The 21,787-nt window shown below is 34.4% G+C and overlaps 1 protein-coding gene across 4 annotated transcripts; it reads left to right on the forward strand.

Annotated features, from left to right (window-relative positions):
• Positions 1-4,800: 4,800 nt before the first annotated feature.
• LOC133189347 (probable nuclear hormone receptor HR3) lies at positions 4,801-21,787 on the forward strand. Of its 4 annotated transcripts, none has more exons than XM_061324737.1 (12): positions 4,801-4,944; positions 13,174-13,326; positions 13,795-13,893; positions 14,729-14,814; positions 15,410-15,551; positions 16,076-16,160; positions 18,645-18,826; positions 19,090-19,211; positions 19,809-19,941; positions 20,248-20,355; positions 20,618-20,734; positions 21,318-21,700. In XM_061324737.1, the coding sequence occupies exons 1-12, from the start codon at positions 4,926-4,928 to the stop codon at positions 21,572-21,574; spliced, it is 1,503 nt and encodes a 500-aa protein (XP_061180721.1). In that variant the 5' UTR covers positions 4,801-4,925; the 3' UTR covers positions 21,575-21,700. The 4 variants fall into 4 exon arrangements, with proteins under 4 accessions (XP_061180721.1, XP_061180720.1, XP_061180722.1 ...); XM_061324736.1 differs by having other exon boundaries at positions 16,076-16,214; positions 21,318-21,698; XM_061324738.1 differs by lacking the exons at positions 4,801-4,944; positions 13,174-13,326 and adding an exon at positions 13,342-13,397 and having other exon boundaries at positions 16,076-16,214; positions 21,318-21,787.

The raw sequence follows: 21,787 nt of genomic DNA on the forward strand, positions 1-21,787 counted from the left end.
TTTGCATTGTACACAATCTTTTGTTTAGTTATAGGTGCCAGTTTCTTAAATACAACATCATATTTCCAGATTAAAATTCCATTTCTTAAAAATTTGTTGTTTTCTCCTTTTTCAACATTTTTTTTATCAAATTACACTGATCTAAGACGAAAATTTGGAGAGAAAAAAGGTACCGATGGAGGATTCCTGACATATTGGATTGATTTCAATAGCTCCTTCACAATTTTCCAGAATTGTTCACTGCAGGGTTTATAGAATGTCGTTCAGTCAAGTCCAGACTACCGGTAAAATGGAGATAGCGCAGGCGCAATCAGGGACCGCTAACCACCCAGATGTCTAGACCATCGGTAAAAGGGTGATAGCGCAGGCGTAATCAGGGACTGCTAACCACCCAGACATTCATTAACACCTGATTTGAAGTAGAATTACTTGCAAACTATTGGAGTTGACTTGATGTTCATGATTAAGTGAAAAATAAGCTCAGTCAATGGATTCTTCAAAATAAAAAAATTAAATGTAAAATAACAAATATAAATTCATGCAAAATTAGTTAATTTACTACTCTGACCGAGAGAAAAAAGGGGGGCATAGTATTGGAAATGTTCCAGCATAGTAGTGACGGTTTGTGTCAAGCAGAATAAAGACCATATCATACAAAAAATATTAAATATTTCCAGATCTATTTACTATTCCGATCAAAATATAAGGGGGCATAAAGATATCATTGCCCTCAAAGTTCAAATGTAGACAGGGGACCCCTCCCCTCTACCGACTATGCCAATGCAGTGTCAAGAAACAGCTTGGATTATTTTACAATTTGAACACAAACAGTACATGCTCAAGATGTGCAAGAAAATACTTCCTAAAATGCTTTAAATGATATAAATTTACTCTTTCTCTGAAATCACATTTCACAATAAAACACTTACATTGAATGCACATATTCCTTTATTGTTCCATGAGGAGTTACAGTTTGTAAAGACTTTATACGAACCTCAAATTCTTATTACATCAGAATATTAGTCTTTATTTTCCAAACATCTACAGTTTTGTTTAAGCAGTATGATACAAGTGACACTTCCAAACTCACTGAGAAATGGCACTAGGCGCAACCTTTCCAGAGATTTTACTTACAAGTATAACTTACTTTCACTTCCTTCGTATGAACACAGTGATCATGCAATTTACAACTTCGGGGTGAAGCGAGATTGGGGGGGGGGGGGTAACTTTATGTTGAAAACAGCAATATAATACCCCTTTATATTTTTTTTTACATCTTCCAAACAAAAGTACATATAAGCTTTTGGTAATATTTAATAGAGTGCACACACCAAATTAATTGGCCTCTTCCTTAAGCATCAACAACAGACTATCAAATTATAAATGTCTTTCTGCAGAAAGTGAATCAGACGGAGTTTTAGTCACCGGAAAATTCCACTGTGCCTGGAAAATTGGGGCATTTAACTACACGAAGCGTACATGTAGTTGTGATTTTCAATCGCCAGGAGCTTTCCCGATTTTCTTCAGAGTAGTGGACAGGCAAAGCCAACATGATCCTCACAACGTCATGGATCCTGAGTCCACTCGTGGCGGTTGTCAGGGGTCCAATGGCCATGAGTGGACTCAGTCAGGACCGCGAGGATGGGCCTACATCTGATTTGAATTAATGTAGGCTATGCCTGTCCACTTCTCTAAATGATGGGTATATAGATTTGTGTATTTCTCTAAAGAGAAGAGGGAAAACCCCTGTGTTCATTTTATATAAATGTTGCAAACACTCACATCGACGAAAAGGCAAATTCATAAAACATATTCTTGTAATCTAAGGGGGGAGAGGGGTAGGGGTCGTTGGAGGCCTGTATTCTGCCTCTTTCCCAATGGTAGAAAGTGTGGGTTTTCCCAATTTCATAATAAAAAAATCCCCAAATGATGATTCGAAGCATAAACAAATGCTTTTAATATGAATATCAGGATCAGGTTTAAGCTTTCCAATCCCCAGGTTCTGAAAATCAGCTTTTAAGTAATTGAAAATGCTCACAAAAATGTCTCTGATTTCATATACATGTAGTTACGTGTATTTACCCATGGTATTTCTTCAGAATTCAGCTTTATAGTTAATCAAATTATGTATAGGGAAAATTATCAAATGTCAAATACATTTTCAGGAAAGGCAGATAAAAAGGCCAGCTATGCATTTTTTTTAAATTGAAAATTGATCAACAAGTATATTTTAGAATTTAAAAACCAGAAGTCTCTGATGAGACTGTAGCTCTACTGCTCTGTACGTATAACAAAGGAAAAGTAGCACTTGGATTTGAAACTTTGCAACATGCAACAATAATTAGAATTATGTATCTTAATGTAGTCTACTTCTGTGCCAAGTTATATTGATATCAAACGAAAACTGTAGGAGGAGTAGCGTTTTGAAAGTATTTCACAGAAATTTCTATTTTTAGTAACCATGACAACACCATTCACCGAAAAAAAAACGGAAATACATATTTAAGAGTTTAAACTGTAATTTTAGAACTCTAGAGATTTCTAGACTTTAATTAAAGGTAGTTGTTATAAATTTATTTAACTGTTTAATATTTAAATAAAACATTTTTATTTTAAATTAAGTTTATTATTGAAAGTTATTTCATAACTTTCAATGGCATCTGAAAGAAAATTGTTGTTATAATTAAAATCAATTTAAAATCCTGACTATTACAATGTATCTTAGTGTATTCTAATTGCGTGCCAAATTAGATTGAAATCAGACCAAAACTGTAGGAGGAGCAACGTTTTGTGGGAATTTCACAAAAAATTCTATTTTTAGTAACCATGACAACACCGTCCATCGAAATCAAAAACTGATGCACTAAATTATGTACCTTAGTGTAGTCTACTTGTGTGCCAAGTTATACTGAAATCAGACCAAAACTGTAGGAGGAGTAGGGTTTTAAAGGAATTTCACAGAAATTTCTATTTTTAGTAACCATGGCAACACCGTCCATTGAAATCAAAAAACGATTCACTAATTATGTATCTTAGTGTAGTCTAATTGTGTGCCAAGCTACACTGAAATCAGACAAAAACTGTAGAAGAAGTAGCATTTTAAAAGGAATTTCACAGAATTTTCTATTTTTAGTAACCATGGCAACACCGTCCATCGAAATCAAAAACCGATGCATGCACTAAATTATGTATCTAGCTTAGTGTAGTCTACTTGTGTGCCAAGATATATTGAAATCGGACCAAAACTGTAGGAGGAGTAGCGTTTTGAAAAATTGTTCACAGACAGACAGACAGACGGACGGACGACGGACACCTTCAGTTACTATCGCATACGCTCTTCTGGTCTCTGACCAGTACAGCTAAAAATAGGGTATTCAGGCATTGCGAGAAAATTGCATGTTTTTCATACTTATGCAGTGTTTTAGTTCTTCTGTTTACTTCAATTTTACATAATTCACAGTGTAATTTTAAAGCTTTTCCTGACATTGCAAAGCATCACAGATCACTTTTAATTTCATATCCATCCTCGCAAGCCAGGGGTCCTGAGTCAACACGTTGGTCCAACGGCAACGTGTTGACTCAGGACCCCTGGCTTGCGAGGATGTTTCATATCGTGCTAATAAACTTTGGTATATAAGGCTAGATTAGGGAAATTTCGATTTCTCTAAGAATGAATTTATTTTTGTATTTCTAAGGGGTACAAATGTCAACTTTTGTCAACTTTTTGCAAGACCGTTTCTAAGACTTCAAAGAAGCTTGAATCATATTGAGATGCATAAAAAATTGTTGCACGAAAAGATTTCAATTTCAAGCTTCGTGTTGAGCTTTTCTTAATCAAATAATAAACGTTCCTGGCTGAGGAGCGGAAATCTTTTAAAAAAAAAAAAAAAAAAAAAAAAAAAACTATTTAAAACGCATGCTCCAAAAACAGATTGACTGAATTTAATAATACCATGCAGAAGAAAAAATAACTCTTATTTGAATTTATTTACAAAAATATTACATATGATATTTGCCCCAGTTTCAACCAAAATGATGTCGCTATTTTTTCAAAATAGAAAGGTCCAGGTCCTTGATTTTAAGACCTTAAAAAAAAAACTGTAATCCCATACTCTGTCATTTATATGGAAAAATGCGTCATTTGAACACTGTTGAAAGGCCGCAAGTGATCACGCTATGCTTGCATACACATTAATCAATCGACATCGGATAATAGGTTCTTCACCCATGATTTTCAAGTAAAGGAACAAATCATTCTAAGTAGTAATACTTTGCAACAACGCAAAGATACAATGCCATATTGCAAATTCGAATCAACTCGAAGATCCGCTCCTTTTTTTTCAAATGTCACTCCTTTTTCTCTGTCCTCGTAATACTGCGTCTCCAGAACGCTTAACTGGTTTAGTTATTTCATTACAATGAAGTATGTAACGCCATTAATTAGATTAACGATATAACGCATTGCTTAATCCCTGCAATCAATACGTCACGAGTTGAATACCCTAATACACAATGACCTCAAACCTCAGGCAAGCTTCATTATAACGACATAGCGCCACCTATAATAAACTGCTGACGGACAACTCAATCAGATTACAACATTTCCTACGCGGTATATAGCGCTTAGGAAAAAATTCTTATTTTAAAGTATTGATGAGGCAATAAATGTCTATTTGATTTATTTTTCTCACTTTCTCAATAAATTTTGTTCCTTTTCTGAAAGAAAATATTTCAGAAGTAGGAAAACTTGAGATAATAATTCGGTACTGTTTATGCTAATTTCTCAGATATCACTACGCTCGTGACCTGCTGGCACAATTTGTGTCTATTTTTGGACGTTGGACGGATGTAAGTGTGTGTGCTCTGTGAATTTAGGTCGAAGTAGGTTAAAATAGGGAAGTTTTCATGAATGCTGTGGCAAAATTATGTCAAACGAAATGAAAGGTAAGAGTCACTCAATTTATGAAAGAGGCATGGATTTTCAGAAATGTGGGCTTCGATTGTCTTTTTGCATACGTGTTTGAGAAAATGGCGCTAAATTTTCTCAAGCCATGTGTTGTGAGGGGGTTAAAATGCACACATTGTACAAAACCGAGAAATGCACAATTTTTGTGAACATTTCAATGCAAATTTTGAATAATTTTTACGTATGCATGATGATTGTGCGTACCTGGAAAGTGCTTCGTGTAAGGAATACAACAGGTGCGAAAAACCCCATAATTCATATATCACTTCGCATGGGCCTATCTCGGTTGCAAAAAAACGCTACGATCGACACACCCCCCTTCTTCACGAGCTTAGGTTGTTAACGATGTAGATTCCACCAGACTGTGATAAGTGTCAGTTTTTATGCATTTTTGTATTCTATAGGAAAACCATTACGCATGTGTCCAATGGACGCCAAAGTTATGAATGGTTAAATTGTAAACAGTCCATTATTTACACAGATATGGTCTAAATAGAAATGACCTTTGATCCCGGACGAGTCCATATTCACGAACTAGGGATGGCAGGTTACGTGGCCGTATTTTTTTTTTTTAAGCTTTAAATGCAGTTTTTATTTGAATGGATGAGTGTTTTTGTAATCTGACTTTGTTGCACTAGAATTAAATTTTTAAAAAGGGATGTTCCTTGCCTTTTAGGTCGCATTACATGGTTTAATATTGGTATATAATTTATGTTCTTAACTGAACAAGCAATATTGTAACTCATTAAAGGGCAAATAAAAATACCTGGTATGACAAAAAAATGATCTTTTTTTCAAAAGTAACTGTTTCATTGAAAGCAAGAATTTTTAAATATCTTTTGTCTTTCATGTTGGAAATTTGTATGATGTTTTAAACTTGTCCGCTTTCTTAGTACTGTCATGATGATTTAATTAATGTTTGGTGTTGTTTTGAAGCTGCAAATTTTTACTTGAAAAAGGCATGATTATAGTACTCAGCTTCTGAAGATTTCTGCCATTGGCATAATTTAGATCACAGTTGAAATTTTGTAAATTCCTTTCCAGAAAAACAGATAAACTCAAAAATTTCAGAAAGAATTTGTTCAACATCTGATAAACTCTCCATTGCAGGTAAAATTTTGCATCCTCTATGTTGCAAATGAAATGACAATAAAAATATCCATTAATCAATTTAATGGCAATATCTAGTTTCTACAGATCTATTCATTTATTAATAAATTTTGGACAAAATACCATAATGTGTTAAATTCAAATGTAATGCTGAACATATTTTGATAGAAACAGGTTGATCAAGATTTCACCCTCAACACAAAGTCATCTTTTATCACTAAGTAGGTAAAAAACTTAATGAAATATTATCTAGACATAGCAAAGTGATGTTCCAAATTTAAGGGGAAATTAATATTAGCTTTGCCCCAGGATTCATGATGGCTAATAGCCATGAAATATGGTAGTTATTATTTTTTTTAAATGTTGAGGTTCAGGTAAAGGCTATATCATTTTATATTGTTCATGACATTAAAGGGTTTTTATCACGTCTCAAAATTTTTTGATATGACAAAGTTTACATGCTATTAAAATCATATATTTAAAAATCTTTGCTAGAAAATTAATATTTTTGATGTTTCAGCGATTCAAAGTTTGAATTTCTCAATATGCATATTTTGATCGCTGATGTTACGCGCCATTGCTCTGACGTCATAGGTGTCAATCCTGGTCAAGCGAAGTACTTATTGTGTTTACAAAAGGGCTCATTTGTTTTGTCTATTAAACCTGTAAGAAAATAATTAAGTGATAATTTTATAATTGACAGCTAGTAAGGTATAATTTATGCTTTATGATGCACAAATGTGCACAAGAAAAGTTTTAAATAGGAAGAATTTTTTCCCCACATTTCCTGGACAGAATCTAGTAGGAATGTTGTGAACTTCGTAATGGTGTACGGCGCCATTGAAGAAGTGTCATTTCTAGTACATGATATTCACTGCTATAGCGGATAGAAGACATACAGGATTTATTTATATATAATAAATTAAAATAATAATGAAGGAGAATTTAAAATTCCCATATTTATAAATGTTTACGAAGTTAAACTTTAGTAATTCGTTCTATTTAGTTGAAGTCCTGAGTTGTCAACGGCTTCGTCTTCGGTCACATCTCTTCAATTGTCGGCATATTTTCTGGTTATTTCTTTCTGCTAGAGTTCATACATGAAAGATTGCCTGTCCATATCCAAAGAAATATAGCCGATGTCAAAATTTCAACCGGCCATATTGTGTATTCTATTTATTTAGCGTAAAAATCTATTCAATATATTTTTTTTTATGATAAGCCTTACCAGTTCTATTGACCATTGACACCTATGACGTTTCAGTACCACGAGACCCCTATCTAATTAGTGGAGATTTTTAATTCGAGGACCCTATATTAAGGGCGTTTTATCGTCTAATTACGGCCGCTTTCAACATTATTTCATAATTAAACGATAATTATATGTTTCAAGAATATAATAGTGTTTCATTTTTAAGAAATTTAGATACGTGATAAAAACCCTTTAAGTACGTGAGTAAGAGAAGTCAACAGAGCACTTAATATGCTAAAAGACAAGAAATCATTATAAGTAAGCAACTGTTTGACATTTGTAATGTATGGCATTGAGTATTTTGTTTTATTATACTTTCATGTTAAATACTAAAATCTGATTGGTTTAGACGAATTTAACAATCCGTAATGTTACCCTCAGCGTTAGCAACACACTTGACAACGGGTAACATTACGAAAATATCACATGCGTTCAAACCATGCGTGTACGGTTCACCGTAGAATTCTCAAAACGTCGGTTGTGCGTTTGAAAGAAGCCGCATAAACGACGTCAGTAAAAGCTTGCATCCGATGTAGCTTACTTGAAAAAACAAACGACAGACGAAACATCCTTGCGAGTGCAAACTTTAGATGATAAAGGACTTTTTGAGTAGCAAACAAACAATAGAGAGGTTGGTAAATCTTTCCCGAAGCTTTCTTATTGAGAAAAATAGAAGCGGGGAGTTTGAAAGCTTTCTAAGCGTGAACTTAACGACGATCTCCGAATTTTTTTTATGACATCCGAAATCAATAAGACATTCAGTGTAATAAAATAAATAGTGCACGTTTTTGAGGGGTAACAGTTGAAATTGACACCCCTCGGAAAACCATTGTCAACCTCCGCTGACGCGTCGGTTGACAATGGTTTTCCTTGGGGTGTCAATTTCAACTGTTACCCTAAAAAACGTGCACTATTTATATAATATTATACTTTCATCCAAATTAGTTGAATCTGATTCGTTGAGAAACATTTGTTAAAATAAAAAATACTATTACCCGCTGAATGATGAAGCCATGCCCTCCCACGTAGCAACAGTCAACATTGCTTGATGACAGGTGATATTCCAAAAAAAATAGTGACTGCGCAGAAGTTCAAGGTTCACTGTTATATGCATTTGTATAAAACATTCAGTATAATAAAATAAATATTGCATGTATTTGAGTGTAACATTGAAAATTTTCACCCCAAGAAAACCATTGTCAACTGAGGCGCAGCCGAGATTGACAATGGTTTTCGAGGGGTGAAAATTTTCAATGTTACACTCAAATGCATGCAATTTTTATATAATAGCTTATTTACAGTGATACTGTATAATGTTAATATATGTAGTGCTTTAGACAGAATCCATGCTTTAACTTGATATAGACAAAAAGTTTTCTGGGAGGAGGGAAAATTGTATCCAAATGAAATACTTGTTCAGTTCCAACCCCAACAATCCCGCCAAGCCCCTTACCCCATTGTCTCCTGAAGATTTCCAATTTCCTACATCTTGGGTAGCTACAGCTGACAGGAACTGATTTTTTACAGCTATAAATTATGGAGGAAATTGCTATGGCTGCTTCAAAGTGAAAGGGGGGGGGGGTTGTTGTTAAAGTCCTTGTTGGGCATCTTTTTCATGTAATTTGAAAACGGTTTCCATTCTGAGGCTGTATTGTGGACCCTACATTAACGCTCATTCTCCCAGGGTCAATACTAAAGTTTACAGTATGCTGCTACATTGTAGGGTCAATTCTAGTGGTTACAGTATGCTGCTACACTGTAGGGTCAGTACTAGTGGTTACATATGCTGCTACACTGTAGGGTCAATGCCAATGCTTACAGTATGCTGCTACACTGTAGGGTCAGTACTAGTAGTTACAGTATGCTGCTACACTGTAGGGTCAATCCTAATGGTAACAGTATCCTGCTACACTGTAGGGTCAGTACTAGTGGTTACATATGCTGCTACACTGTAGGGTCAATGCCAATGCTTACAGTATGATGCTACACTGTAGGGTCAGTACTAGTAGTTACAGTATGCTGCTACACTGTAGGGTCAATGCCAATGCTTACAGTATGCTGCTACACTGTAGGGTCAGTACTAATAGTTACAGTATGCTGCTACACTGTAGGGTCAATGCGTATGCTTACAGTATGCTGCTACACTGTAAGGTCAATACTAGTGGTTACATATTTGTGAGCTATTCCTTTGGGTGATTTTGATAAGTTTCTGATAAGTTGATTATGGATTTCTTTCTTTCAAATCAATTTATTTCTTCTAAGGATTGGTTGAGAATAAAATTTGAATTTGGCAAAACACTCTCCAACAGAAGAAATTTAAAAAAAAATATTTTAATATTTAATTAACAGGATTTTTTTTCTTTGTCTTATTTTTTTTCTTTTCTGTTATTTTATTCACTTTAATTTCCTTATAACTCTTCCAAAAATACCTCAGTATATTTCAGAACCTTGACATTTGATTCTCACATGGTTGGTCCATTAATTTTGAAGGCATGTCTTACAAGTCTTATGATCATGATAATACCTCTTGGGTGACATATTGTTTTATGTTTCACTAACAACACTGCGGTCGCTCTCGTCAGGTTCTCTATTATCTTTAATTGGGGCAAATAGAATTCTCCAGTCCTACATCCATGAAAGTTCTTTTTTTCTATTTTATTAATATGTTAAATTTCCAAAATTTACCCTAATCCCCCCCCCCCCCCCCCCCCCCCGGACCCCCTTACACACACACAATATTTAGATGTAATTTTAAATATCATTTCGTTAACTTCCTATATTAAGTTAATGCTAATTTTCCCAATAGTCCTAACCCACCCAACCCCCCAACCCCCAAAAATGTGGATATATATACAAAACTTCCTACTTAATATGTTCCTGTATTTAGTTGACAACAAACACTAGAAATGAGTGATTCCTAAAGGTCAGTAATTGGGATTTTAACAGCACTGGATCCAGTATCAAGAAGTGGTCTGTCAGAGCCTCGACTCTTACATTTCCTGTTCAACATAAATATTCTCTGTGTTCATGAGAAATCATAAGGCTATGAAGTAGATATTGGCGAGACTGTACATATAAATATGTAGTACTACGTAATTATTTTACTTTGTTGTATTTCATTTGGAATGAGAATGTACAGTGAATATCAAAAATGTTAGCCATATTAATTCTTTGTGAAGTACAGATGCTACAAAGATGTCTGCCATTTTTGATACACACTGTACTCGGTGCATAAGTACTAGCAATTGGCTCTGCCATTTAATGAGAGGAAATCTTTCACAGTATACCTACATCTTAGATAAAAAGCTAATAAATGCAGATATACATCTATACATGCTCAATTTCCAGATTGGGAAAAAAAAGTACATTTGATATAGAGAAAAAAAGAAACGGACAGAATAATAACACAAGAAAAACAAATGAATTATTTATTATCTCCCGTCAAGGGGTTGGTATTGCCTGCGTGCTATAGGTTGTTGAACCTTCTCTCTCTCCCTGATAGCTTTGTGAAGACAACATGCAAGAGGAAAAATTATTGATCCATGGAGGAACATTGGCATGAACTTCTCCGTGGTTGATTGAACTCCCGCGATAATGACTGGTAGGTCGTTGACCAGACCTTGATAATTTTTTTTTATTCCCACTGTCGAGAGTCTACGATGTGTATTGGTTGAGGAGCAGATTTTTTTTGTAACAAACAAAATAATTCTGGTGTCATTTCACAGTTGGGAAATTTGTTAGAATTTGAAAAAAAAAAAATCATTAAAAAATTTGAAACTTCATGTTTTTGGATTTACTATGTTTGTACTGTGGATGAATTTTTTTATTTTAATTTAATTTTTTATTTGGGATTTAAAAAAAAAAATGTGTGTGAAAAGAAAAATTGGTTTACTACATAAACCTTTGAGAGACTTTATCGAGTGTTCGAACACACAAACTTTTAATTAGAGAGGGAAGGATTTAAAATACAGTTATTATTAACCAAAATGATATTTGAGGATTTTAATTGGCCAGAAATTCCTACAGAAGTATGGGATTATTTATTTCCACCAACTACCAGTAAGTGATTTCCCCTTTAATGTTTATACTGACAAACACTCTTAAGGTTCTAGATTGAAATTGTACAGTTTTCATGACACAGCCCCATAATAGTGACCTCAGGAAAGCCAGGTTGATCTTATTTGACCTTATGTGAACCTTGCGACCTCATATGAAGGCAAGAAAGGTATTTGTTTAGGATGTTCCATATTTGATTATGAATTCTATGTGCAATTGTTAACATGTGCCTCCCTAGAACTTGTGACTCATGACTCATTAATAATTAGTGACTTTAGATAATTGAAGTACATGTGCTGGTAATTTATTTTTATCAAGTGTAAAGAAGTAACTAGAAAACAAGATTTTTTTTCTTGAGAGCATGTTTCCTTTCTGAACCCAGTTTAATAGGAACCTTGAGATGAAAACTAAAGGTTATAAAACTCACTTCTGTTTTTCAGGATAAAATACGTAGAAGATTTTAACAAGTTTTTGAATTCAAAGTAAAAATGGCAAACTTTTTCTGTAAATATAAGTCAACTTTGAATATAACGGAACATACGCGGACATACTTAAATTTGGAATTCTTCTCAAATTCTTTGTAAAGTAGAAGGAAGTACTGGCATACAAAGTCTGTCACAAACAGTATATTTGAAGCCTAATTTATAATACTAAATAGAATACAAGATATTAAATATTTAAAATAGTTTGGTTACAAATTAAGTGTTAATATATGGTTAAATTAACATGATTAAATTTTGCCTTAATCTTATATATGTTTGCCATGTAACGTTGAATGACTCTATCCTGAGTACCACCCGAGTAACCCTGATTTAGGAACAGAAATATGAAATGGTTGTGTGTGGGTGTATGAGATTTTTATAAGAGATAAGACCAAGTCTTCATGTCATCAAAAACATGCTCGTTCTTATCTCTGTGTGGCTTTATCCACACTGTGTGTTCAAGGAGAGGTCAACAGGACAGATAAAAGGCAGGGGTGGATCTTAGTTCTGTTGCAGCAGATATATTAGAATTACTAAATCAGTTATTTTAATAAATGTTTGACAAATTAATGTTTTGGTTTTTTTTTTTTTTTTAAATTATGTATAATCATTCTGGTGGTACTGGTTTTTAATTACTCTAAACATTCTGTCATGATTTCAAAAGGAACCAGAGACTATGCTGTATAACTAAGATAAGTGAAGTGTGGACACATACCACTGGATCAAGGAAGTTTATAGAAATAATTGTAAAAGTCAGCAATTCAGAGTAGCTGCATAGTTTGTAGTGGAAACATTAAAAGATGGTTCTATAGAGGAGACTAGCAGAAATGATAGGCATGACTGGGGGGAGGGGGTTACAGTAAGGTGTCAGCAGAATCGGTTGTTGATTTGCTATACAATCAAACCTCACTATCTTGAACTCAATGGGTCAGAGAAAAAAACCTTTCATTGATATATTGGAGGATTTGACGTACTGTATGTGTACTTAAAAAAGTGGGCTTCATATATTGGCGCAGACAACGATGCGCTAATTCATGAATACCGCTAAGAAATCATGTATAAATACAATATACGGCACGGACATGTATAGCACTAATTCATGATTTCACCTACAACTCCATACCCAGTGATTGTGCTAAATTTTGAATACGCCAATTTATGTACATGTACAGTAATTCTTACAGATGTTCAGGTTAAAACTCATCAAGAAAAAAAAATGTGTTATAATTTATTTTGACATATCCATGGTCAATGTTTGATTTACAGAAGTTCCACTGTAATTGATTTTGATCCTTTCATTTTGCCAGATTTCACTGCTACAGCCCTTGACCAGTCCTCAGTTCCCTCCCTTGATCATGGAGTCGTGTCGATGTCCTCAGAAGGCATGATGCAGATCATTCCCCCACCCACAGTCAGCGTAAATAAGTCCCCTCATGGAGGGCCGCTGGACAATCTGAAAAGTAAGTAAACCCTTCACCCACAGTCAGCGTAAATAAGTCCCCTCATGGAGGGCCGCTGGACAATCTGAAAAGTAAGTAAACCCTTCACCCACAGTCAGCCTATATAAGTCCCCTCATGAAGGGCTGCTGGACAATATCAAAAGTAAGTAAACCGTAAACCCACAGTCAGCGTAAATAAGTCCCTTCATGTAAGGCCAATGAACAATTTCAAATTAAAAGCACTAAGTAAATTAATCACACAGCAAGAACCTGTGGACATTCTAAAATTAAGTTAAAAGCTAACTGCTGGATCTCAGAAGTTTGGTACTAGGTAAATAAATTTATACATATTGAAAAAGGGTAATGATGAATATCTCATGTTTTATTTCAAGTTTTGTCACTGAAGTAGAGCACTGCTAGATAGATAAACAAAATAGTTTGAAAAAGAATGAAAAATTGCTGTTTAAATTAACTCTGGTTATGTTTCAGTGATGCCAGGATCAGATCACACAGAAAACATGATCCACGCCTCTCCCCCACAGAAAGCCAAACCTGACAGTAGTCGCAAGCCTGCAGAGTCTACCAAAAGTAAATATACTTACTCATATACCCATAAAAATAACACAAAAAACATGATCCACCCCTCTCCCCCACAGAAAGCCAAACCGGACAGTAGTCGCAAGCCTGCAGAGTCTACCAAAAGTAAATATACTTACTCATAAATATAAAAGACTTAACTATACAGCAGTCAAACCTGCTGAATCTAGGAAAGCAAATATTCTGTTTGCATGAATTTGAATCTACATAAAATCTAGTTTTAAAAAAGCCTGCAGGGTATACCAAGAAAAAATATCTTCAAAATATGTATCCCTAAATATAGGAAAACAAACCAGAATCAACAGAAAACAAGCAACTGTACTGAATCAAAGAAAAAAAATCACAGATAGAAACTTGCATTACCAAGTTCACAAAATCTTAAGTCGTTCATATTTAATCTTGTTAACATATTTAAAGTTAAATGCCAGAGAGAAGTTTTATATTTAGTCCCAAAAACCAGGAAAAGTATACCTCTTAATGATGAACAACTACAATCTTGTTTTATAAAACTCCTAGATTTAAAAAAATCTTTGTTGTTAAAAAAAAAAAAACAGCCATGATTTGGATCTTTGAGTTTCTTTATAGCTCTTTATAACAGTTTATCACATTTTGGATAGGTACAAATTTCAAATTCTCATTCAACGACACTCCCCCCCCCCAAAAAATAACAAAAAACAAAAACATACGAACACACACACACATTACACAGAAGCCATTAAAGCAGCAGATTCCTCTTCTAATGGAAAAATTCAATGAAGAAATTATTAGAACTGTGAATTTTAGTTTGACTTTTTGACATTTCATGTTTCGTTGTCCTATATTTCAGCTCAGATAGAGGTTATCCCTTGTAAGGTGTGTGGAGACAAGTCGTCCGGTGTTCATTATGGAATTATTACCTGTGAGGGTTGTAAGGTGAGTAGGAGGTGTGTAATAATTAAAAATTTCCAGGTGTAGGCTATAAAATTATCACCTGTGAGCAGTGGTGCCATGGTCGTATGTGGGAGGTAGGGATGGATATTGTGAAGAATTCTGGAAGTGCTGCAATATATTGCAATATTTTAAATTGTATTGTGGGAAAGATATTGCAAAATTTATTTTTAAAAGTTGGTGTTGGGGGGGGGGGGGGATAAAACAAGGATTAAAAGGTGTTTTTTCCCATGAAGATGTATAATTAGCAATTTTTGCCAAAGTACACATGTACCAAATATATGGATATTTACGTGTGTTGTTAATTACATGATAACATGAATTATTAGTACAAAGTGTAAACATGGGGTTATTTCCATGATTCCAATATAATGTGTTGTTGATACTAAATTAAAGTATGTACAAAGATATTGGCACATGGGAGGATATTTATGCAAAAAATTACTTGCTGGTTAATTTAGCTCAAATACCCCCACTCATAAATTCCCATGTTCACAGTATTTAAGCAAGGTTTTCTTTAGAATTGATTTATGACGTGGTTTAGGCCAACTCAATGTAATTCTATGGTTTACATTACCAGGGATTTTTCCGTCGGAGTCAGGCTGGTCCTGTGAATTACCAGTGCCCCAGAAACAAAAACTGTGTCATAGATCGAGTCAACCGGAACAGGTGTCAATTCTGTCGCCTCCAGAAGTGCCTGGCACTGGGCATGTCTCGAGATGGTAAGTCAACCACGACCAGTCTCACAAGGGGAGACAACCATTTTCTGATACCTAGTTTCAGTAAAACATCAAGCAAGCTTATACTGAATTCCCATTCATAGGAAAGGGATTTTCATTCTTTTAAGTTTTAAAAGGTATTTTGAACTTGTCAGATTTCATGAAAAAAAAAATATAAAGAAACAAAATTGTTTGAGCCTTGTTCTTTTTGATAGTTTTGTTTTATTGACTGAAAATTCAGAGGAAATTGTAAAAAGAAATAAGACCACATGAAATTCTTTTTACCCATTATGCATGATTCAGTAAACTTGACATTGAGTATTGAAAGAAAGGGGTATGTTCTAGCAAGTCAGCTGACCATGTTACATGTATGAAGTCAAGTTCACATGTAGAGGTTTGGGGGTAGATCTTTTCAAGAAAATTCAATTATGTTTTCAAGAATTCCTTGTATACTTTTCCCTTCAAATAGGTAGATGTGACCATAAAATTTCTTATTTATTCCTGATATGCTGATTTCTCTCTTATAGCTGTGAAGTTTGGCAGAATGTCAAAGAAACAGAGAGAAAGAGTGGAAGACGAGGCCAATTATGTCAAACAGTCACGCATGAACGGGTATGAATCCTCCTGTGGAATGCCATCTAGCAACAACAACAATCAGTTTTCTATGTAAGACTTTGTAGCCAAACAACCCACAAGTTGTTGTCAAACCTGTATCCAAGTAACCTAGAAGTCGTCAACCTGTATCCAAGTAACCCACAAGTTGTTAACATGTATCCAAGTAACCCACAAGTTGTCTGTATCCGTGTAAATCTTAAATTGTCAACTTGTATCCAAGTAACCCTAATCAACCTAATTAACCAACAAGTTGTCAACTGGTATCCAAGTAACCCACTAGTTGTTAACCTGTATCTAAGTAACCCACAAGTTGTCAACCTGTATCTAAGTAACCCACAAGTTGTCAACTTGTATCCAGGTAACCCACAAGTTGTCAATCTGTATCTAAGTAACCCACAAGTTGTCAACCTGTATCTAAGTAACCCACAAGTTGTTAACATATATCCAAGTAACCCACTAGTTGTTAACCTGTATCTAAGTAACCCACAAGTTGTTAACATGTATCCAAGTAACCCACAAGTTGTCTGTATCCGTGTAAATCTTAAATTGTCAACTTGTATCCAAGTAACCCTAATCAACCTAATTAACCAACAAGTTGTCAACTGGTATCCAAGTAACCCACTAGTTGTTAACCTGTATCTAAGTAACCCACAAGTTGTCAACCTGTATCTAAGTAACCCACAAGTTGTCAACTTGTATCCAGGTAACCCACAAGTTGTCAATCTGTATCTAAGTAACCCACAAGTTGTCAACCTGTATCTAAGTAACCCACAAGTTGTTTACATATATCCAAGTAACCCACTAGTTGTTAACCTGTATCTAAGTAACCCACAAGTTGTTAACATGTATCCAATTGACCCACAAGTACTCGTCCTTAATATAAGTAACCCACAAGTTGTAAATGTGCGTCTAAGTGATTAACAAATCAAATATATATTCAAATGATCAACCTGTATCCAATCATGAGTTGTCAAACCTGTATCTAAGTACCCAACTAATTGTCAAATCTATATCTAAGTAACTCGTAGTAATTCTTAAGTGGAAGATATCATCTAAATTCAGTGCTTTCAATATTTTGGTTAATTCAACAGAACAAAATACTTTCAGGACTTAAGTTTATTCAACAGAACACAGTACTTTCAGTACTTTGATTTATTCAACAGAAAAATTAAATATTACAGAACTACATGATGAAAGACATCTTATCACAAGTTACTGACATTTCTTTTCCCTGCTCTTAATAAGCCATTTTTGTATTAAGAACATTAACACCCCAGAGAAAATCCTTAACTGTATAAACATGATAAATAGATAAGTATTAAAGACTTGTTAAAATCTGTCTGAAGTTTAAGTCCTGGAATAAATATCACAGATCTATACATGTATGTCAAATTAAATGCTGTACATCTACCTTTAATTTATGTTTAAAAGTCAAAGGCAAAGTAGGACAGAAATAATAAGGTAAAATTGGGAGTTACCTCCCTTAAAATTCTCTAGAAAACATTTGGTGGTTTGTATGTAAAAGAGTTAATTTACAGAAATTACCAGTCTACTTCATTGGTTCAAAAGGTCCACCCTTCAGGATTCTGTGTGTGGTTGATTTAAAATGGAGGGGGGGGGGGGGGGGGAGCTTAGCTGCCATATGAAAACCTGGAAGCTCCCATGATTTAGGGTTTTGTTTTGTTCTGTTTTTTTTAAGAACATTTTTTGTGTAGTTTTATCTACACTTTATGTGTAATAAGAACAATATCTAACAACAAAAATTTAATTTATTCATTAGAACTACTAAAGTTTGGGTCACAAAATGGCAACAGATTACATTTTGGTTGCTGTATTATATAACCAGTATGTTATAGTGTACAGGCTTCATTGACAAAAATTTCATATGTTATACAATTCAGACTTGTAATGATTTCCCTTAATTATCATGTCTGAAGGGAAATGACAGTTTGTTTCTTATACCGTTTAATGACCTGTCTATAGTCTGTTAATTCATTAGAAATAAAGATGTGTGGCTTGTACGGGCCTACATGTTTCCTTCATGGTATTTCAAAGTACAAGTGGTTTATCTTACCTACTAGAATTCAGGGGCCCGTTTTACAAAAGAACTTATGACTAAGACCAAAATTTAATTCTGCTTATTGCTTTCTAATTTACATTGATTTGAAAATGGTTTTAATTTTTTTAAAAAGAATTTAACAAGATATTTTTATGCTAGCAATTTCAAACATTATAAATAATTTTGCAAAATTTTACAATCAACTAAAGATTTTGGTCTTAGTCGTAAGTTCTTTTGTAAAACGGGCCCCAGATGTGTAAAGTTTCTACTGTTCTTTGTTGTAATTTTGTTTGGCAAAAATTCATTAAAATTATGTTAATCCTAGCTTTAGATGTACAATGATTCCAAAATACAGTGAAGAAATGTTTAGAAGGAGGTTTACTATGTATTTTTAGCTATTATGATGTAATATCTATTTTTAGATACAATGATTGTCACCTGATGTATACCTCAAATGGCTATGCCTACACCCTCCCCTCTCCAGCCTCAGAGAGTCAGCCAGAGACACCTGTGTCCCCCGAACCTCCGAGTTACAACTCGACTCAGGTCACCTCCCAGCCCCACCCCATAGCTCTCCTGAGGGCAGTCGACCTCATGGATCCAGGTAGGTTACAAAGGTCAAAGTTCAGCCGCAATATGATATAAAGGTCAAAGCGAAGTGATAGAAGATACTATAGATATTTTGGTTAGCTAAATATGCAAGTAACATGTCTGTTTTCAGTGTATTTTTATTCAAATCTTGGCAAACAAAAAATAATTCCTTGCAATATCTATAAACTTTTGAATAAGAAATTCTACCCCCTCCTTCCCTCCCTCTTTACCGTACGATTTGTAATGTGTATTGGATTTATCTCCCTTGATTAACAGTGATGCTTGGGAAGGCAGTGACGGAAGCCCACATGAGGACATGTTTATACAGTAAAGATCAGATAGAACACATCAAATCCAGCCTAACACCTCAGGACATCATAGATGCCTTCAAATCTATGGTATGTAGACACCTCTTGTATAGCACATCTCCTTAAGATATGACATATATGCCTTTGAAATTATGTAAGTAGGTGCATCATACCTGCAGAGTATTAATTCAAAATATCATAAATGCCTTCAAATCTTGGGTAAGTTTTTCCTGAGTAATTTGCCTTGGTAACCTTTGAACTACATATATCATGTAGATTTTTTTTTTGTCTGTTGAATTACAGTTCACAGTTCTAAAAAAAATCAATAGCTAACCATGTGGGAGCTTTGGCATAGGAATTCTTTTGTAAATAATACGTTTTATATAAATTATTTCATGCAAAAGGTAAATGTGGAAGAATAAACCTCATTTTACATGTGTTTCTACCCCTATATTTTCAAACATTACTGATTAAAAGTTCGCCTGGCCATATCAAGTCAACTTGACGCAGACAATGCTTGATGTTTGCCTGGCCATAACAAGTCAACTTTACTTTACGCAGACAATGCTTGACGTTTGCCAGGCCATAACAAGTCAACTTAACTTTACACAGACAATGCTTAACAGTTTTTGTATTTCATTTTTATGATTTGATCATATGATTATATGTAAATTATGTGTTAAACAGACAAGAAGCCAGCTGTTGTCAGAAGTTGCCGAGAAGATTACCATTGCTGTACAACAAATCATCGAGTTCGCCAAAATGCTGCCGGGATTCATGGATCTTTCTCAGGACGATCAGATCATGCTGCTGAAAGCAGGTGAGGGGTGGATCAAAAATTTTATAAATGCTAGGGATGTATCAAAGTATTATATCACTTCAAAGTAGACAGAGGAGTTAACGTTTGCCTCAGCAAGATTCATATCTACGTTAATTGTACTCAGATTTAAGATCACCACTAAATTTGTTTTTTGATAACAAGTGATTAATGTAAATGCAAATAATGCTAATTCAAGGTTGCACCAATTAATCAAAACATGCTAAAGAATGTACAATTGCTAAATACACTGAAAAAGAAAATGTTCTGTATGTGATGCCACGAACATTTATCCCTTCTCCAATACAGGAAGTTTTGAGTTGGCCCTAATCCGTGCCTGTCGTGTTTATGATGAACAGACAAACAGTATCATCTTTGGTAACGCCACAGTACCTCTCTCTGTTTTCAGCAGTTTTAGTAAGTATATGAGTAAAGCACAATTATATGATTTCTATTTACTTGGTGAATAAAAATGTTTGTTTTAAAAAAATAATTTACAATATCCATATTCGCTATAAATGCTTTTGAAGTAAACAAAGTGGAAAAAATCTATTAACCAAAACTCCCCAGCAGCCGGGGGCCTATGTGGCCCCTGGACCCTGACCCTCCTGACAGTTTGTCATGTTATGATGTTGGCAGTGCTCTGTACGTGTATCTGATGAGAATTCTCTTTTACCAGATGAGGAAGAGTGCCATTTACGAGACCGTGTGTTTGAATTTGTGCGGACCATTAAACAGATGAAGTTAACGGAGAGTGAGATTGCCTTGTTCAGTGCGGTGGTTCTAATCAGGGCAGGTGAGTTTACACCTGGTTCTGGGGCCATAAAACCTAGTTGTGCTCAATTTTTTATATCAATTTCACCTTTACAAAAGGAATTTATTGTGAAAAGTTGAGACAGATAAATAGTGAGCTCGTATTATATATTAAGCATGTGCTCAATCGTATATAATAACTTTTGAAAATAAATTATTCCTTGTTTCTTGAATCAATGAGTTACTGAGAGTATGACAGTATTTAATTAAAGTATGACAGTATGACATGAGAGTATGAGAATATTTGACTGAGAGTAATTTTCTCCAGATACAGATTTTTATTGAAAAGATGATGAAGGACTTTGTACTAGTTCACACTTATTCTTAAAATATATTTTGTACCATTTCAAATGATGAAATGATCAATTTAAAATTTATTGTTTGGATTTTTTTTTTCTGTGCATGAAATATTTAAAAAAAAAAAAAGACCTTGTATGCTGTAACGTAGTAAACTGTTGTCACTGCAAATCAACAAGAACAGCACATGTTTACATTTAAAATGTGTGTGTGTGTGCATTGAGAGAAATTAAAACTGAAAATTAAAATTTTCTTGGTGTTTTACACAGATCGTCCAGGATTAAAGGACATAGCAGATGTTCAAAAACTGAATGAAAAAGTTCTGACAGCGTTAAAGCAGGAGCTGATTAAAACGCACACGGATGAGAACCTTCTGACACGACTGATGCAGCTAACGTGGACATTACGACAACTTAGCTCCCAACACATAGTGCTTCTCAATAAATATAAACAGGCAAATCCAGAGGTGGAGTTCCCTGCCCTTCATAAGGAACTCTTCAGTGTGGAAGGTTTAGAAGGTTCATAGAGTCCTCAGTCAAATTAGAATGTGTTTTTGAGAAAACAACATTTGTTCATTTATATAAAAAAGAAATAATATTGTGCTTATGTTGATCGGCAATTCTTAGAGAAGAGTAATATGAAAAATTGTTTTGCTTCACGGGAATTGTCTGGACAGAAAAAAGAAACTTGTTTTTGACTGATTTATGTATCCTATTTTTGAAAAAAAATTTATAGATAT

The sequence above is a fragment of the Saccostrea echinata genome, unplaced genomic scaffold, assembly GCF_033153115.1.
Source record: "Saccostrea echinata isolate AGI-Se365-2 ecotype Australia unplaced genomic scaffold, CSIRO_AGI_Sech_v1 ptg000017l, whole genome shotgun sequence".
NCBI classification, from domain to species: domain Eukaryota; kingdom Metazoa; phylum Mollusca; class Bivalvia; order Ostreida; family Ostreidae; genus Saccostrea; species Saccostrea echinata.